This window comes from Rhinoderma darwinii, chromosome 11 (genome assembly GCF_050947455.1).
Source record: "Rhinoderma darwinii isolate aRhiDar2 chromosome 11, aRhiDar2.hap1, whole genome shotgun sequence".
In the NCBI taxonomy this organism is placed as follows: Eukaryota; Metazoa; Chordata; class Amphibia; order Anura; family Rhinodermatidae; genus Rhinoderma; species Rhinoderma darwinii.
In genome coordinates this window covers 50350460-50371684 of record NC_134697.1, presented here as the reverse complement: position 1 = coordinate 50371684, position 21225 = coordinate 50350460, and the positions used below count along the sequence as shown (strand labels likewise).

Genomic DNA, 21225 nt, shown 5'->3' with positions numbered 1-21225 from the left:
TCAATTTATTCATACATTACTAGGAGGAATAACACAATGCAGAGTTCTGAGAAAAGATGATCCAGAGATGTTATTTAATGGGAAATACAACTATTTAGTAAAAACAGACATGTCAGGAGAGGTGACAGGTACTTTTTAATGCACCAGCTATAGTGTACTGACAGATTTGGTGGCAGCAATTATTTAAACAGAAGAACTTAGGTGGATATATATATATATATATATATATATATATACACACACACACACACACACGCACACATACATACACATTAGACAAGCTATACCCCAAGGGTCTTAATTTACAAAGTATCACCAGGCCTCTAAATCTTCACTGGTCACTATTATGTTTTTAACTGCTTTTATAATAGGAAACGTCTATTGGTTTAATGGGGGTTTTTATTTTAATCAATTATATACATTTCAATTGGGGTGACGAAAGATTCAGGTTATTCCTTATGTAGCGGCCACCACCGCACCTCTCTCCTTCACTCATACTCCCCTCTTCACGATACCGCTCCAGTTATTCCATGCTGCGGTCTGGCCTCCATCCACGCAGTGCCAGCCTGCTACATATACTATTCCTGGTACTACTGAGGACAGCTCACAGTACTAGTTACTTAACTCTCTGCACCTGCTGTCCTTGGCTGAGGAGTAGCAGCATGCACTAATTGGTCATCTTCAGCACCGGTTGCTTTTCTATGTAAAGCTCTCACTCTCAGTTTGACTTTGCCAGAGCAATAAGGTTGCCTCCTCTTAAAGCCTGGTTCTGTGTTTGCTGTTATTGATCTATTGGACTCCATCGATTGTTTGCCTCCTACCTACCGACCCTAGAACGTGACCCCTACTATTCTTCAGTACCACTGCTTACAACTACTGCTACGGATCCGCACTCGAGACCGTACACCAAACTAGTAAGTGCGCCATTTGTCACTTCTATTCCGTTGGTTATTTATAGGCTGTTGTATCGGGAGACTATTTCGGGGGTTCAGCCATCAGAGGATTCCTCGCCCTGAAGACCAAGACCCTATACAAGGGTTGGAGAGTGAAAAGCAGAGCGTTCCCCGGAATCCGCTCCCCGATCTAGCAACCAGAAATCCTGTACGACACAGTGGGTTCATGTTACCCTCTGTTGTCCAAAAACATTATTACTAAGCTATATTGGGCGGAGACCATCACACCTTGTTTCCATCTCTTTTAGATGCCGATGGATCGCTGAGGCAGGTAGGGGGACCAGCTCACCACAATGAACTGAGACTAGTATTTGAAAACTAAGCAATAGACGAATGCCACATCTATGGAGATGGATTCCCTCTCTTCCTCTTTTCTTTTTTTTTCCTGATGAGATTGGTGACCTATAGGAGGTGTTAGATATAATGGATAATACACATAATAGTGGCCTTGTTAACACATGATATAGGGCTCCTTTTGGGATGTTGACAGTCAGCTGGGGTACACGCTGAATATGCTTCTACCTGTTACAGGTGGCAAGTATTTCGAATGCAACCTTGAGCACTGGTGACAGGACTCTGACAAAGGGGAGAAGTGACACAGGACTCTGGTTGTTTGACCCAAACCTCTATTATGAAGCCGATTCTTTCAAATACTATGTGACATTTGGCAACGTCTATTTTTTGTGTGTACAATTGGTTGCAATGCGACCTGGACCTCCTTGAGCACCGATAGGTGCATTAGGGTCTCATGATTTTGGACACGATGACCGGTTGATTGGTTACAGCGTCCTTGACTCGGAGACTTGTAATACTACAAAGCGTAGTGGTCTCTGTAGTTATGAGGGCATTAATGTTCTTAGTACCCACGCTTTTATTCATATTGTTTGATGTGTAGCAGGGGTGTCTCTCGTTTTTTTTCTAGGATATCAACTAAATTTAATATTTTGACAGCCGTAATGATGAATGTACATGCACAGTGGTGTTTGCTAGATGCCAGGAAGTCTTCGTGAAGTGGTGAGCCGGCCCCTTTGGCGCCCGGGATAGATCGGGACATGGATAAGTTCAGAATCTGTCTCGAATATAATGTACGTTGCCGTTTTGCTTATGATGTTTGACGAATAAATACCACTGTATGTCAGGAGAGGTGACAGGTCCTCTTCAATGCACCAGCTTTAGTGTACTGACAGATTTGGTGGCAGCAATTATTTAACAGTGAACACTATACGAACATCTTAGTGAGAAGACCTTAAAAGCTCCAGCAAATGATGTGGATACAATAGACTTCCTTAGGGAATCAGAAATATGCTGGAAATAGGAGGTAAACGGAATGGCTAACTTGTAGTACTCCAATACAGCAGCTTTTCATGCCAGCTGTATGTCCTCCATGCTGTGATTCCCTGAATGCAGGGTTAATGTAGCTGAAGGACTGATGCAAACAGGAGCGGTGTCAAACTACTAACTAATAATGCTCCAATACATCAGTCTTCTTTGCCAAGTACATATTTTTCATGCTGTGAATGTGGCTGTAGGACTGACGAAAATAGGAGTTAAACTAAATGACTAACTGGTAGTACTTTAATGCAACAGCCTTCCATGCCACATATGTATCTTCCATGCTGTGATTCCCTGAATGCAGGGTTAATGTGGGTGTGGGACTGATGAACTTAGAGCATTACCAGTTGGTCATTTGGTTCAGCTCCTAACACAACAGTCTCTCATGTCTCTAGCATCAGTATGTTAATAAACTACCAAAAGAAATATCGGCTATAGACCATTAGTGTAAAATGAGCAAGCACTGAATGACTTGAATGGTGCTTAATAACCATTTTTTTTGCCACGGATTGGAGTCAGAAATATGACAAAAGTCAGCTGCAGTACAGGTAGATCGAAATGCATAAATCATGCAACATACAAAAGTAAGGCCATGGTACATCTACAATGGTTTTGTTTATGATAATCAAGGTTACGTATTGTTTTGCATTCTAAGTAGCACAATAGGAAAACATAGAAGAAAAAAAAAAGTGGGTTTACCAGGAATTTGGATAAATTGCCTAAGTAAATGATCTAACATGGATTAGATTAACAAAATGTTGGTGCAGAAAACAGCAGTCTCAACACGGGAAACAGTCTTGTTCAAACCACAGCTTAGTGAAGTCAACATGAAGCAAATGTAATTCAATATACTGAAGAATATCAGCCTTGCTGTAGTTAGTGTCACAGACCAAGTACGGAAAAGCCAAGCACAAAAGGACAGCAGTGGGAAGGCACATGTGGGACCGGGGGCCAAGTAAATTAGTTAGTAGTATTGTGCCATATGATGGCTATGTAGCACATTGTTGCAGTCGGCACCCATGGTACCACACATGATTCTGCAAAGAATTGGCAGCAAGTGTGGGACGACTGAAATAAAGTCGTTGCATCTGTAATTTGCCTTTTATTTATGCGACTGCACTGCCGCCATGTAATACAGGGGTGGACTTGCTGTTCCAGGGCAATAGGTTAATGAATACATGACATAGAAGCACACCTCCAGCAATGAAACTTTCACTAATGACTGTTGGGAGCAGCCGGGAAGCTATTAACACTCCAAACGTGTTTTAGTGGAAAAAGAAAAATGTAATCATTAAGCATGAGGCACAATAGAGTCTTAATAAGGTTTGCTCAATTAAGGAATTAGTTAAGGTGTGTACAGACCAGTACACTATTCATTTTCTACACTCCAAAATGGATCAGAGCACTTCTGCCTAATGCAAACCAGCAGCGAGATTGAAAACAATTATCCTTCAACATGTCGTGTCTGTCATTCTATGGGCACATCAGAGTTATCAGCACCACACAGCACCCAAGAATGTGTTTTATTCCAGATAGGAAATTTACAAAAGAACTACCGATTGCCACAGTACAAAATACACTTTATTACTAGGGTGAACAGCGTTTCTTAAGCAGTGCCAGGCAGTGCCCTGCAAGCACTAACCAGAGGACTACAGATTAGGGTGACAGCGTGCAGTACACAGTTTTCAGACTTTCCGGTGAATCTTCAGAGTATAATCAATTATGCTTCTAGAAGTTATCTCCACGTGTCTACCATTTTTTTCCCTTCTATTACATTGTTTTTGTGTGTATATATTATTTTATACAAAACTCCAAATCCGCTACATAGAGGGAATTAGTTTGAAGAAAATTGATACATATTTATTAACGGGATTGTCTTATGAAGACAACCCCTGTCCATTTACCCTATTAGGGCACATAGACCTCTTAGAAGGGGATCCTCCGCTTAGGAGTCCCCTCTAGGAGCCAGAATGGAAAGATACTCTTTAAGAGTGTCTCTTGTTCTGGCAGACTGGAGCCGTCCATGAAGTACGTAGAAAGCTATTTATCTAAGTGACCACTGTGTAATATTACATTTCTATTGCATCAGCCGCTGCAGGGGAAATATCTCGCCAGAGAAGCCTTGCCCAGACAAACATCAACTTATCGCCCTGGATGCAATATAAGACAACTCCTTCAAATAAAAAAATAATTCTGGCTTACCTGCAGCCACCACTAGGGGGAGATTACTACATACTGTTTATACATTGAACTCCATAATAAAGCAGTATGCAGCAAGCTCCACCTAGTGGCAAATGCAGACAAGCCAGAATTGTATCTAATTTGTTGTCTATGCAGGAGTTTTGAAGCTTTGCATGAGAAAACCAGAGATCCGACTGCGCTGAAATATATACTATAAAAATAATTTTCCTTTACTCCTGACTTTAGCTCCAAAAACAGCACCAAAATCTACATGTGTGATTGTAGCCTAGAAGCGTTAGGAAACTGCAACTCCGAGCATGCCCTAAGAGTCCGGACATGCTGGAAGCAATTCCCTAAAAGCAGAGGCCCCCCAATTTCAGTACAGCAGGTTAAAGCCTACAAGCAGGTTGTTTTTTTTTTTATGGGCCAACGGCCATATTGGGGGTCAGGGACAACAGGGGAGGACTTGCCAACACATTATCCTGAACAATAAAACTGCAGTTCTTGCCGTACTGCTGCCGATGTCTCCCATAAAACACAATTTAACTGTTGGTGTTCCATTTTAAGTCATCAGCATGGTTATCTGTCCGAAAAAGACATTGAGGTAACCGGTAAAGCTTCCAATATTGTTAAGAAGCACTTGAGGTGGTTTATAAAAAAAACTAGTGCAAAGGAAAGAAGGAGTTGCTATCCATAGCAACCAATCAGATATCTGAATGTATTTTTAAAATAGGAGAGCTGCAATCTGATTGGTTGCTGTGGGGAACCGAACCACTTTTCCTTTGCGCTAGTTTTGATGAATCTTTCCCATAGTAGAAGCATGTATGACCACATATTGTGGGGTCATCCAATAACATATGCGGATGTCATCATTTTGGCTACTGCCCCCATTGAGGGGTTATGTAAATAATCCTGAAAAATGCATCAAATAACTAGTTTAGACATCGCTGCCGTGGAGGTTATTTCTGAAAATATGTTATAATTTTTATTTATAAAGTCATTCCAATTCACTTGATTTGCTGCAAACATTTTATATTGAATGATTCCAAGTGTCTGTTCCGTTAACACTATGTACATAAATCGTTTTTAGGCAGCGGCTAGATCATGCTCCAAAGGGTATTGCACAGATAAGGACTTTGATATTCGTTATTTTTTCACAAATGGCTTGTTTAATTAATGTCATCTAAATGTACAAGCGCTGCTTTAAATAACAAGCAAGACAAGCAGCAACCAAATCTGTCAAAATCCAAGCGTAATGCAGATACAGATCAGCTACAGCTTCTTATAATATTGAGTGGGCAAAGTAATAATTTGCAAATAAATTAGTTGCACAGAAGAAATGGATCACTGGGAATTTCATCGAATATAAATCGCACAGAACCTTGTGCGGTTCAGCAGGAATATGAATATTTATATATTGGTACCCAGTCTCCCTGTGTCAGTTTTATCTAGGGCCCATATTTTATTAAAAGGAGGCCCCAATTTCAGTACAACACGTGAAAGCCTTACGAGCAGGTTTTTTTCTTCTGGGCCAATGGCCATATTGGGGTCAGGGACAGTAGGGGACTTCCTTCACACACCAAGTGCTGCGCAGCAAAACATAAAAAGTGAAAAGGGAAAATGATTAACTGGATAATTGTAGTGAACTTGGGAAGCCGTGTTTTATTTACATGGATCGTGGCCATAGAACAGAAGAGCAGAGCGCCCGTGGAACATCCAATCAGAAACTAACAATATGGGCCAGATAAATTCTTCTCTTCTGCATCGGTATGTACTATACAACTGCAAGCAAGCACATCTCTGCAATTTTAATAATGTAGTAAGTTTACTTGCAATTTGATCTTAACTCAGGCTTCATCACAATGTAAAACCTTTTCAGCTCTGCTACAGGAGAGATGTTTTAAGAGCAAAACCAATGCACTAGTTCATGGGTCAACATGCCCCAGCCGACACGTGGGGCGTGGTTTGTTGGCACACTTCCATCTCTTGGTGTCGCTTTATTATGCGCTTGGCGGCGCTGATCACCAGGAAAGATAGTGCTTGACATGCAGCACTGCTCCCGCTCCTGCTGTTCAGCATCGCCAAGCGCTTTTTCTTCTGGTGATCATCGCCACAAGGACAGAGTTTAGTAACCGCTGTGTAAATTAAAGTTAGCAAAAGCTGGCAACTCGCTCTCCTATGTGAGCCCCCCGCTCCCAAGATGGTGTTCAGTAGCGGTGGTATCTCCTATGTGCACAACCCAAATCTGGTGTTCAGTAGCTGCGGTCTCTCCATTGTGCACCCCCCCAAGCTGGTGTTCAGTAGTCGCGCTCCCTCCTGTGTACAGCCCCCCTTAGGGTATGTTCACACGCTGAGCCAAAAACATCTGAAAATACGGAGCTGTTTTCAAGGTAAAACAGCACCTGATTTTCAGAAGTTTTTTGAGCAACTCACGTTTTTCGCGGCGTTTTTCGCTGCGTTTTCTCGCCCGTTTTTGGAGCTGTTTTCAATAGAGTCTATGAGAAAACGGCTCCAAAAACCTCCCAAGAAGTGTCCTGCACTTCTTTTGACGAGGCTGTAATTTTACGCGTCGTCTTTTGACAGCTGTCAAACGACGACGCGTAAATTACAGGTTGTCTGCACAGTACGTCGGCAAACCCATTCAAATGAATGGGCAGATGTTTGCCGACGTATTGAGCCGTATTTTCAGACGTAAAACAAGGCATAATACGCCTCGTTTACGTCTGAAAATAGGTCGTGTGAACCCAGACTGAGCTGGAATTCAGTATCAAAGGTCTCTCCTGTGTACAGTTCCTCCTATGACTTTCATGTTTGCATGGCACACGAAGCACTTAATCATCACATTTATATTTATTTTTTAATCAGCATGCCTATCTCTGTACTAGTTCATGAAAAGTTTTACTTCCTGGCTCCGGATCACTATGCGGGTGAGGGGGGGGGGGGGGGGGAAAGCTGCAAGTGATAGAAGTAAGAAAGATCACAGCCCATTACTGCCGTCTCTGCCCCTGTTTAGCCTTCCAGTGGCCACAGGGGGTGATATAGGAACTTTTCTTCATGTATCACCACACCCTTTATCAATCAGAGAGGATATGTGCCCCCTGATTGTTAGATTTAGGGTTTTTTAATTACTACAGGAGTTACACATCTAAGCACCGCCTGTTATTTATCAGGGCATTTGTTGACTCGGATGTTTACCGGCATCTGGATTGCAGATATTTTTGGTCTCTTCAGTTCTAGTGAATATGTGAAGATTTGTGCATGTAGACAGGAGGGTATAAATTTGAGTTTTTTCATTTTATAATTCGGGTTTTATTTGTGTATGTTAAAAGTGCGAAAAGTGTCTCAGCAGAAATAGGGGTTAAAGAGGTTGTACAATTTTCTATTCCGCCGTCTATTAAATCATAGGACCTGGTTGATCATTTTGTCATGTTCTGTGAACTTGCCCATCAGGACTTTTTACTGGACACAAAGATGGTGCCGGGTTACATGAAGATTTATTTTGGCTGCTGCTCTGAGGTAACTGTCAATGGTCCTCAGACAAGTACAGTACAAACTGCTGTGCTATACTTGTCCTGAACAGACAGCTCTGTCTAATACCAGTAACAATTTCCAACCACTATGAAGATTGGACTAACAGAACGACACGACAGATGGCTGGTAAGGGGTGGAAAAATTATGTACATCTTTATACAAGGCACTATCTATGCCACGTCTTAAGTCCCAGTCATGTTTGACATATATGCCAGGAAATATTCCCTACATATAAAATAAACTTAGGCTGTGACGGGTGCCGAACAGCAGCATCTGTCCCCTTACACTATAATGATTTACGTTAAAGGTATATGTCATGAACTCTCAGGTCCCTGTGCATGACATATAGGTTAAACGGATATCATGATAGTCTGTGTGTAACGGATGTCACTATTAGGCATCCCTTCCAAGCATCTGTTACCTATAGACTAATATAGTATCTGTTTAACGTATACGTCATAAAAAGTTATTGATAAGCCCATGATCTATACATCCCCCATCAAAAAATGTACATCAAATTTGTGATCTAAACAGGGCCTACGATTTTAACACTGTATATGTATATACTGTATAAACACTTTTATGCATCTCCACACATTGTTGATGTACCATGAATGGCCAACCAAGTAATACATGGACAGCTCGAGTCCGCCAGAGCAGAAGCTGCTCTTACAGGGCTCTCTCCACTCTAGCTCAGAGGGGGGGATCCTGGGTGGAGGACCCCACCTATAGGACATCCATATGTTCTAATAGAACATATGGACATGGATTGTCTATGAGACAACACCTGCTCTACTTTCACGGTATACTAAAAACAATATCAAGCTAGAAAATGAGTAGTCTGTTGGCTTGCCCTCTCCAAAAACCAAAACCTCGCTGTCACTCTTAGATGGATACGAATACTAAAAGTCTGTAATTCTCCTCCCTAATCTTCCTGAACCTCATCTTAGGTAAGCATTTTGCTCACAATGTTCACTGTTTCTCTAAAGCATTCTTCTTTAGAAGACGTTATGAAGCAACAATATGGTTGATTGTGCAGAAATAACTGCATTTTGTGTATAGAATGGTGCTGAAAATAGAAAATAAATCACTGGTTTCACCTGATAACGGTCTTTGCCTCCTATATTGTACATTACATATGTTCCAGACTAAAGAACTGCAGTTCTGACGGCACACAAATTCAGATGAAATTAAGATGGGTTCTTTGTACAATGCTCCAGTAACTTGCAACTTTCGCAAAAAAAAATTCTGCTGAAAGAAAAGCAATTACTTTATGTTCACCATGTCATTTCATCGTCTGCACAGGTACTCATTCAGGCGTTCCACAGGCGACATGTTAAGTGTGGACCACCGTGTACGCTGAGGAAAGAAGTGGCTTTAAATGACAAGGTTATCCATTCATAAGTCTAGACAGGTCAATGCTCAAAGCTGGACGACTTATGAGTGCAAGTTAAAAAGAAAGGCCCTTTAATATGTACTATCCCAGGCTCTCCTAAAAACGTTAAGTCAAATATAAGAAACAACCTACTGTAAATCCTCATTTCTCTGCATTTTTGTGTTATTAGTCTTAGGGCTATTTTACACAGCAAAACCACGTACACAGAACCTGTACAGGGGTATACAGAGTCCATGCAAGTCCGTTTGAGAGACCCTGGGCACTCCGTCAGGTGCTTCTATTAGACCACCCCTTTTAGTGCATATGAACATCACAGAAGAAGGTCCTTGGCTCAGGACCCCTCTCTATGAGCCAGGGAGGAGAGCAGCGGACAAGAAGCAGCTCTTGTTCAGGTGGACAAGGCCATCTTTGTAGAACATGGACAGCCATTCATTTGATAAATAGCTGAAGATTGGTAGGGGCTACTGAAGCCGGATCTGTAGCGATCAGATGATTGCCATGCCAAGCAGGTGTTTTTTCCCATGCAGTCTTTGCTACGATTTTACAGCAAGAACCACATGTATGTGCATGGTAATGAGCGGTGTCTGTATTAAAGAAGATTGGAAAACGTAAAAAAAACTCCAGCACCGGGGCCACTGCATTAGATTGCGCCATTAGTTAAGCAAATCACTTTAGTGGAAGCACCAAAATATTGAAACAAAAGCAGCAGTTTCAGAATGCAGATCTCTGCCTCTCACAGTCATAAAATATGCACAAGAAGCAGCTGTCGGGTGCAACATTGCTGAAGGACTCATGTCCAACAAGTACATTTATGTTACTTCTTTGTTGGCAAGACAAACCTTTATTCATTATTAAATCTTTACCTGGTAACTGTCATTAATGAATATTGTATGCACGGCTGTTCAAATGTAAATTAGGCCATGATTTTAGTTAGAAAGTCATAGTAAGTGAGGTCTCACAACCATTCAGTGTAGGAGAGGGGGACAGCAAACAGGAGAGCCTCAAGGGTGAATTAACCCCTGCTGTCAAAGAAGCTATTTTTTTCCTGCAAGGTTGTCTGGTGTATTGGTTTACCTGGTGCTTTATTTCATGGGTAGCCACTCAAAACCGAGCCACCATTGGGCCACGTAATCTCCATTCAGACTCCCTGAATCCTACAGCGACTGCTTTAGGGACCGAAAATCAGTCTCTCAAGGCAAGTTTTTGATAGACTCTAACGCCGGCTGGTGCTGCTCCAGCTAGTAGGCCCATCGCCGGATTGCCCAACCCTGTCGCCAGCGTCCTGGTTCAGTGAGTGTGTCGTCGTTCCATGACCACCGGCATGCTGCCTCCCCCGGCAGGCACGGAGACCAATGCACCTCTGCTTTCCTCCTCCCTGTTCTCCCATAGAGCGTGTGCTCGCACCCTTGCAGGTTCTTAAAGGGCCAGCGTGAATGCATTCACAATCTTCCCCAACCAATCCTAGATGCCCAGTGCCTACTTATCTGGTCTGATCAGTGCCTCACTGGTCATCTGATGCCCGAGTAACTTTGGTGCAACTCTGTTTGTTCCTGCGAAGGTTTCCGATCTGTATTCTGCTACTTGCTACCAGCCCGCATCCAGCTACCTGCTACCAGTCTATATCCAGATATCAGCTATCAGTCCATATGCAGCTACTTGCTAGGAGTCTGTGGTCTAGTACCGGTTGCCAATCTGTTTCTTGCTGCGAGCCAGTGACCCGATAAGAACCGGTGACCTCTGACCTACACCAATCTGTTACGGTATCTTCTGCCTTTGCCTGAACTCTATGGTGTACTTAACCATTGTCTCCTGGTCCATTGGGCCAGCTGCTACTTCCACTGGGGCCACCTCAGGATGCAACGACCTGGTAGCCTCCCCGCAGCAAAGTCTAGATCCCCATATGGGGTTAAAGGGTGAATACCAGGGAGACTACTTAAACAACACCCTTAGAGGTGGCCCAAAGTCAAACCAGTTGAGTAGCACAGTGCGTCCTGCTGGTTAGGAGAGCCTCGATGGGAGTCTCAAAGACTTGCATTGAAAGACTGACCTCCAGTTCTAACAGCAGATGCTTGGGTGGTCAGAGTGGAGACTACGTAACCCAATGGACGCCCAGAATGGAACAGCTACCCGTGACATTAAGTAAGCCCATACACAGGACTATCTTGCGCTTCATCCTATGGGCTGGGTGGGTTTGAAAAAAATATCCAGATTGCAGCATTTTCACCAAAGAAATCTAAAAGCAGATTTTTTTTCATCTTTTAGTGTAGTTATCTTTGTCTAAATACCAGCAGTGTCACATCATTCTCTCATATTTATGAACCACATTTTAGTGTAATAACTATATAATAAATTAAGATAGTCATCCTGGAAATCAGCGATAGTTCAAGATCACAGACTTTACCGTTTGACAGATCCTGTGAGTAGTACTGCCAAAATGGTAATTATTGGAGTTACAATCCTCTTATGAGAAAAAAAACCAGATCCTCTTACTTTTGAGAAAAACTCCATCTCTAATGAGGACGGCCTTTTATTTCAGTAATAGAATATTAGATGAATTCTGTGAAGTAAATAGTATCCTAACACTGTTCCAGTTTGTGGTTATGCATATGAAGGGAGTCTGATCCGTTTTCAAGAACACACTTTATCTTTACCGAAAATTCCTCTTTAATTTCCTCTAAATTAAATTAAGAACGATTTGAACTAACTGCTCAGGGTTATCCATCTCAATATCACAGCTTTACCATCAGTCATCACATAAATATTAAGAAAGGTTTATACTGCGAGCATTTACAGGACTAATAAAGCTCCCAAAGTGAAAATACAACATTCATTTTTGAAGGCTTTATAGCCAACACTTAAAGGGAACCGGTCACCAGCATTTCACCTATTAAACCAGCAATACCAGGCGGTAGTGGGTGAAACATCATTTCTATATAACCTATAATTGTCTTCTTAGCCGGCTCTGTATATTGAGTATTCAGCTTTTTAGTGTTCCCACACCGTATGCTAATGAGCAGAAAAGAGTCAGATCTTCATTTGAAAAGTGTCATATCTTCGTTCCTCGTGTCTTTCCGAGTTTACTCCGCCTCCTTACTTCTGATTGACAGCTCCTCGCCTTCCCCCAGCACACAAAATCCCACGCTTGTGCATTGATATCTTCTTCTGGGGTGTGTGCACAAAGTGACACCGGATTATTGCGATAAGAGGTGCAAAATTTTGGCAGACCGTTATTTACAGTTGGAGGAGGAGTTTAGTAAAGGGGATAACGGCAATGAACTTTTAATAGCAGCGGCCAGTGAGGGATAAGTAAAGTTCAATAGGTGAAATGCTGGTGACAGGTTCCCTTTAAGGTAAGCTTCATGGGATATCGAGCTGAATGCTATACCGAATAGCCTAGCCCAAATGTACACCTTCTGAGGTGCCACCAACTGTAGATTCACTTTTGATGCCACAAACTTTGATGTGCTAGGTTCCACTCACTGCTTGTGAGTTTATTAGGGCTCATGAACACAGAGCCTGTACGGTAGTTCATGAAAGCCGTACGGCTGTTTTGTTTTTTTTTGTTTTAAAAAAAAAAAACAAAAAAAAAAAACACAACTATTTTGCGCCATTTGGACACTTTCAATAAAACTGCTTAATAAAGACACTAAAGGTGGATTTGAGCACTAAAATGCAGCTGCAATGGAGGGAGGCCTGGGTACCTCTGTTCTAGAAAGCAGTCGGGTCCCAATGGTTGAACCCCCAGCGATTATATATTTATCATCTATCCAGGATAAGTGATAAATCTTTTTGGATTGAAGACCAATTTAGAGTAATTTAATATATAATTATTAATCAGGCAGAACTGCCTTCCATGTCATGTGCAGTATTAACTATTAGTGCCCTGCCCCAGCAATAATGTGGCCAGTGATTGGCTGCAGCGATTACATATCGTCAATAGGTCGACACATCCTTAGCGGATCAGGAAGAACAGAGACCAGTGGAGCACTGGGGCGCAGGGCCGGGGATTGATAAAGGGAGTATTGCTTCTTTTGTTATTTTACACCATTGGAAGTTTTTAAAAATGTCATTGGGTTGGACAACCCCCTTAAAGGGAACCTGTCACCAGCATTTCACCTATTAAACCAGCAATATCAGGTGGTAGTGGGTGAAAAATCATTTCTATATAACCTATTATAGTCTTCTTAGTCGGCTCTGTAGCTGTAGTATTCAGCTTTTTAGTGTTCCCACACCGTATGCTAATGAGCATAAAAGAGTCAGATCTTCGTTTGAAAAGAGTCATATCTTCATTCCTCAAGTCTTTCGGAGTTTACCCCGCCTCTTTACTTTTGATTGACAGCTCCCCGCCTCCCCCCATACACAAAATCTGGCACTTGAAAATTGATGTCCTCTTCTGGTGTGTGCGCACAACGGGACACCGGATTATTACGATAAAAGGCGCAAAATGTTTGCAGACCGTTATTTACAGTCAGAGGAGGAATTTAGGAGAGGGGATAACGGCAATGAACTTTTGATAGCAGTGGCCAGTGAGGGAGAAGTAAAGTTCAATAGGTGAAAAGCTGGTGACAGGTTCCCTTTAAGTCCCAGCTGCAATAATGCTGGTGAATCTTTGGCCCAATCTACACAATAGGGCACAGCAGGTTAAAGTAGTATTTAGCAGATCTAAACATGTCAAATATGGCAGGTTGCAAAAATTTATCTAAAACAAGAGGTACATTTTAATGATTTAGAGTTGGTAGTTTTTTTTTTTTGCTTACAATTACTTACTGTCATTGTCTGATAAAAACATTGTGAAAATACAAGCCAGCCCAGCAAACACTAGAAAACAAGCTGTGGATTTTCCTCTTCCAGACCTAAAAAGGAAAAAAAAAAAAAAAAAAAGTTCATTAAAACATTTGATTTTTACTACTCATACTTCATGCATGCTATTATGGATAGCCGATGTACACTATATGGAAAAAAGTATTGGGACACCTGCACATTACACAAACAGGAGCTTTGATGACATCCCCTTATAAATCCAATAAAATGGAGTGGGTCCTCCTTTTGCAGCTAAAACAGCTTCCACTCTTCTGGGAGGGTGTTCCACAAGATTTTGAAGCTTGTCTGTGGAAATCTTTGCCCATTTATCCAGAAGGGCATTTGTGTGGTCAGACTGATGTTGGAGGAGAGGGCCTGGCAATCCCCGTTCTAGTTCATCCCAAAAGGTGATTGGCCAGTCAAGTTTCTCCACACTAAACTCACCCAACCATGCCTTTATGGACCATGCTGTGCACACTGGGGACCAGTCACTCTGTAACAGAAAGGGCTGAACCCCCAAACTGTTCCCACAAAGTTGGAAGCATAGAATTGTCCAATATGTCTCGGTATCACTGAAACTAAGGGGCCTAGACAAACCCCTGAAAAACAACCCCATAGCTTTATCCTCCCCCTCCACCAAACTTTACAGTTGGCGCAATGCAGTCAGGCAACGTTCCCCTGGCATTCACCAAACACAGACTCGTACATCAGACTGCCAGATAGAGAAGGGTAAGGGTATGTTCACACGCACTGTTTTCAGATATAAGTCGGGCATTTTACGCCTCAAATTACGCCTGAAAAAACGGCTCCGTTACACCTACAAACATCTGCCCATTGCTTTCAATGGGTTTTACGATGTTCTGTTCCCACGAGGTGTAATTTTAAGAGTCAAAAGACGGCCACGTCAAAGAAGTGCATGTCACTTCTTGGGCCGTTTTTGGAGCAGTTTTTCATGGACGCCATTGAAAAACAGCTCCAATAACGTCCGTAAAATACGGCGCGAAAAACGAAAGTAGTTACAAAAAGGTCTGAAACTCAGGAGCTGTTTTCAGGCGAAAACAGCTCTGTAATTTAAGACATATTTTGCAACTGCGTGTGAACATACCCTAACTCATCACTTCACAGAACACGTAACCTCTCCAAAGTCCAGTGGCGGCAGTTTTACACCACTCCATCCAGCACTTGGCATTGTGCTTGGTGATGTAAGACTTGCATGCTGCTGAATCGGCCATGGAAACCCATGCATGAAGCTCCCTGCACAGTGTTTGTGCAGATGTTCATGCCAGAAAAGGTTTGGACTCTGCAGCTATGGAGTCAGAGCGTTGGCGACTTTTATCCACTATGCGCCTCAGCACTCGGCAACCCTGCTCTGTAACTTTACGTGGTCTGCCACTTCATGGCTGAGTTGCTGTGTTTCCAAAACGCTTTCACTTTACAATAACATCACTCACATTTGATAGTGGAATATCTAGGAGCAAAGAAATTCAATTAACTGACTTGTTGCAACGGTGACATCCTATTACAGTACCACGCTGGAATTCAGTGAGCTCTTAAGATCGACCCATTTATTCACAAATGTTTGTAAAGGCGACTGCATGGCGAGGTGCTGGATATTATACACCTGTGGCAATGGGACTGAACGAAACACCTGAATTCAATGATTAAGAGATTTGTCCATATAGCGTATGTCTTTGCTAGACACAACTGTTTTCTCTATTATGTTATTGCCACAGGATATGCCATAAAAGTGCAATCGGTGGGTGTCTGAGCACTGGGATCTCCACCAGTCTCAAGAAAAGGGGTATATAGTCCCCAATCATGGAGGAGAAATGGCTGTGCATGCACAGCCACTCTCCATTATAGTATAAAAGAAATACAGGGACAAATGGGCATGCTAATTTGCACACCTCTATTTTCAGGAATCCAATGGTCGGACCTTCACCAATCAGTCTTTTATGGCACATTCACTAGATATAGCAAAAAAAATCATTAAATCAGAAAACCCCCATACATAAAAACAGAATTTAAACAGGAAAACACACACATGTAGCGATGTCAACAGAACGGAGGTCCCCCGTACACGGCCGTGCCCGTAATCACGGTCTGCGATTACAGCCGCGGACAGTTACTCGTATATGCGGGCCGTGCTCCCATATAAAGTATGGGAGCACGGTCCCTAAAAAGCAAAAAATAGGACATGTCCTATCTTTTGCGAAGCCTTTCTATGGCACGGACACCTTCCCGTAAATATACGGGAAAATGTCCGTGGGCAATAGAAATGAATGGGTCCGTAATTACGGATCATAATTATGGATGAATTCTACGGTCGTGCGCATGGGGCCTGAATGGTACTAATGTTAAAAAATGCATTTACTGAGCAGAGCACAAGTGAAAAGAACATCTGAGTAAGTAACGGTGAATCAGAAAGTGCTACGATACACGAATGTAAAATTATAGATAATAGCACATCTCATCCACGCTGACCCATACGGCCAAACTAGGCAGTTTGTCTATATGGAGCAGTAATAAGCAATCATGTATATACAAATCTAGCCTCAACGCTCTAGGATGCACTAGATATTATGAAAGTTGGAGATGAAGAAGACAAGTATAGCTGGCATGGTTATATTTAAAATAGTCCACAGAAAAAGTGAAGTTGAAGTTTTGGATAAAGTTACCCCTTAATACAAAAGGAGTTTCAAATTAGCTACTATATCTAATACTCTACAATTGCCATAGTTATTTAGAATCCCCTATCCATATTCAATACGCTTCACAACAAGGAGTTTGTAAATGATCACGTTTTTCTTAAAAGGATTTTCCCATCTTGGACATTTACGGCATATCCACAGGATATGCCATAAGTGTCCAATAGGTGCGGATCCCTTCGGTGGCCCCCTGACCCTTGTCTGGCTCCCCCAGGTTTCCGGCTACTGACTGACTAGGTGGTGGGAGTAAGGAAACAGCCATGCCAGATGAGCTGCGCAGTTTACATTACTCCCATCGTGAATGAAAGTAACAGGAACAGCGTAGAACAGCGTAGCACAGCAAGCTAAACTGTTTTCGTAGCTCCCAGGTTCCTCAAACAGCATAGCTCACCTTGCTATGCCGTTTCCGTTTCTCCCATTCACTTCTATGGTAGTTACGGAAACCGTGTAGCTCAACAAGTTCAGCTGTTTCCATACTACTGACCACCTTGTCAAACAGTGGCCGGAGCCCAACGAATCAAGGTAGTACAGGAGTCACGTTCTAGTGATATGTGCGGGACCCATATCTATCCGATATTGTCCTAGATGGGAAAACCCTTTAAGCACTTAATGCGAATGATGCAATACATACAGTGAAGGAAATAAGTATTTGATCCCTTGCTGATTTTGTAAGTTTGCCCACTGTCAAAGTCATGAACAGTCTAGAATTTTTAGGCTAGGTTAATTTTACCAGTGAGAGATAGATATAAAAAAAAAAAAAAAAAAAAATCACATAGTCAAAATTATATATATTTATTTGCATTGTGCACAGAGAAATAAGTATTTGATCCCCTACCAACCATTAAGAGTTCTGCCTCCTCCAGACCAGTTACATGCTCCAAATCAACTTGGTGCCTGCATTAAAGACAGCTGTCTTACATGGTCACCTGTATAAAAAAAGACTCCTGTCCACAGACTCAATTAATCAGTCTGACTCTAACCTCTACAACATGGGCAAGACCAAAGAGCTTTCTAAGGATGTCAGGGACAAGATCATAGACCTGCACAAGGCTGGAATGGGCTACAAAAACCATAAGTAAGACGCTGGGTGAGAAGGAGACAACTGTTGGTGGAATAGTAAGAAAATGGAAGACATACAAAATGACTGTCAATCAACATCGATCTGGGGCTCCATGCAAAATCTCATCTCGTGGGGTATCCTTGATCCTGAGGAAGGTGAGAGCTCAGCCGAAAACTACACGGGGGGAACTTGTTAATGATCTCAAGGCAGCTGGGACCACAGTCACCAAGAAAACCATTGGTAACACATTACGCCGTAATGGATTAAAATCCTGCAGTGCCCGCAAGGTCCCCCTGCTCAAGAAGGCACATGTACAGGCCCGTCTGAAGTTTGCAAATGAACATCTGGATGATTCTGAGAGTGATTGGGAGAAGGTGCTGTGGTCAGATGAGACTAAAATTGAGCTCTTTGGCATTAATTCAACTCGCCGTGTTTGGAGGAAGAGAAATGCTGCCTATGACCCAAAGAACACCATCCCCACTGTCAAGCATGGAGGTGGAAACATTATGTTTTGGGGGTGTTTCTCTGCTAAGGGCACAGGACTACTTCACCGCATCAATGGGAGAATGGATGGAGCCATGTACCGTCAAATCCTGAGTGACAACCTCCTTCCCTCCACCAGGACATTAAAAATGGCTCGCGGCTGGGTCTTCCAGCACGACAATGACCCGAAACATACAGCCAAGGCAACAAAGGAGTGGCTCAAAAAGAAGCACATTAAGGTCATGGAGTGGCCTAGCCAGTCTCCAGACCTTAATCCCATCGAAAACTTATGGAGGGAGCTGAAGATCCGAGTTGCCAAGCGACAGCCTCGAAATCTTAATGATTTACAGATGATCTGCAAAGAGGAGTGGGCCAAAATTCCATCTAACATGTGTGCAAACCTCATCATCAACTACTATAAATGTCTGACTGCTGTGCTTGCCAACAAGGGTTTTGCCACCAAGTATTAAGTCTTGTTTGCCAAAGGGATCAAATACTTATTTCTCTGTGCACAATGCAAATAAATATATATAATTTTGACAATGTGATTTTTTTTTTATATAATCTATCTCTCACTGGTAAAATTAACCTAGCCTAAAAATTCTAGACTGTTCACGTCTTTGACAGTGGGCAAACTTACAAAATCAGCAAGGGATCAAATACTTATTTCCTTCACTGTATATAGTACAGTGCAAAAGTTTTACGCAGTTGAAGTGTGCTTTTAAAAATATAAGTGTTCATTAATAAAAAATAAATTAAAAAAACTATTAACAAAATACAAAGTGAATGAACAGAAGAGAAATCCAAGTCAATATTTGGTGTGACCCTTTGCCTTCAAAACAGCATCAATTCTTCTAGGTACACTTGCACACAGTTTTTGAAGGAACTTGGCAGGGAGGTTGTACCAAACATCTTGGAGAACTAACCACAGATCTTCTGTGGATGTAGGCTTCTTCACATCCTTCTGTCTGTTCATGTTATCCCAGACAGACTCGATGATGTGGAGATCAGGGCTCTGTGGGGGCCATATCTTCACTTCCAGGGCTCCTTGTTTTTCTTTACGCCAAAGATCGTTCTTAATGACATTTGTTCTATGTTTGGGGTTGTTGTCCTGCTGTTGAATAAATTTGGAGCCAATCAAACGCCTCCCTGATGGTATTGGATGACTGATAAGTATCTGCTTGTATTTTTCAGTATTGAGGACACCATTAATCCTGAACAAATTCCAAATCCATTTGCTGAAATGCAGCCCCAAACTTGCAAGGATCCTCCATCATGCTTCACTTTTTCCTGGAGACACTCATTATAGTACCGCTCTCCAGCCCTTTGGTGAACAAATGGTCTTCTATTACAGCCAAATATTTCACATTTTGATTTATCAGTCCAGAGCACCTGTTGCCATTTTTCTGCACCCCAGGTCCTATGTATGTATTTGCGCGCAGTTGAGTTGCTTGGCCTTGTTTTCAAGTCGAAGGTATGGCTTTTTGGCTGCAATCCTTCCATGAAGACCACTTCTGGCCACACTTCTCCGAACAGTAGATGGATGCACCTGGGTCCCACTGGTTTCTGCCAGTCCTGAGCTGATGGCACTGCTGGACATCTGATTTTGAAGGGAAGTATCATGGGTCTTTGATTTGCTGCACAAAGTTTCCCTGGCCGACCACTTATTTTACGGTCCTTAACGTTGCCAGTTTGTTTGTGCTTGTTCAAAAGAGCTTGAACGACATATTTTGAAACCCCAGTCTGCTTTGAAATCTTTGCCTGGGAGAGACGTTGCTGATGCAGTATAACTATCTTGCCTCCTACACAACGGTTTCTGTTAGGCCTCATGCACACGACCGTAGCCATGTGCACGGCCGTGATTCTCGGGTAGGCCGGGGGCGGAGTGTCACTCGCAAGCCGCCGCAAACCGCGGGTTGTGCATATGGCCGCGGCCATTATTTGCCATGAGCCTGGACCACAGAACACGGCCGTAATAAGACTTGCCCGTTCTTTCTGCGGTCCGGGCTCCTGGGCCATGCACGGACCGTGTGCATGGGCCCATAGGAATGAATTGGGCTGCAATTCTCCCGTGGATTTTTGGGGGAATTGTGGCCGCAAAAGCACGTTCATGTGCATGGGGCCTTACAGTTAATGACTGTTTCAACCTACATAATGATGATCATTATCACCTGTTTGGTATAATTGGTTAATCATACAACTGTCTATAATCCTACAAAATCCATGACTTTGTGCAATGTTATCTAGAAGAATTGATGCGATTTTGAGGCAAAGGGTGGTCACACCAAATATTGATTTGATTTCTTTTTTTTTTTCATTCACTTTGTAGTTTAGAAATTGACAAAAAAAAACACAAAAAAAACAAACTATTAACACATCCATTTTTTAAAGCATTCTTACTTTGCAGCATTTTTCCCATAACTACCTAAAACTTTTGCAAAGTATTGAATGTAATCTAAATTTTTTATTCCAAGCCCCACAACTGCTACCCGTTCACTTTCTCCCTTCTAAAGGTTTGTAATCTTTCTCTATGTCCGGATCACCCTCGCTCTAATAGGGTATTTATATTTTAAAAAGAAAAGTCTAAAAAAAAAATGAGGAAAGTCCACAAAAAAAACTAAAATTGAATAATAGCCGATACACACACCACTTCTTACAGGCTCTCTCCCTCCGGTGTGTCTCCAGAGTCATCTGTTCCCTTTCCATTTGAAGCCAACCCCTCATCCTTCTCTTTCGGAACTTGCTTTTATCCACCGTCCTCCTGGCTATCAGCACTTTTCT

At 42.3% G+C, this 21225-nt stretch overlaps 1 protein-coding gene across 3 annotated transcripts in view; it reads right to left on the bottom strand.

Annotated features, from left to right (window-relative positions):
* The window catches only part of LOC142663116 (solute carrier family 22 member 15-like), a 164581-nt gene that overhangs the window by 71551 nt on the left and 71805 nt on the right, over positions 1-21225 (bottom strand). For all 3 annotated transcript variants that reach the window (XR_012851044.1, XM_075841420.1, XM_075841421.1), the window contains exon 8: positions 14161-14246. Coding sequence is in view for 2 of the 3 variants with exons in the window: in XM_075841420.1 (XP_075697535.1) it covers positions 14161-14246 (86 nt within the window). In the remaining variant the exon portion in view is untranslated. The remainder of the gene's footprint in view (positions 1-14160; positions 14247-21225) is intronic.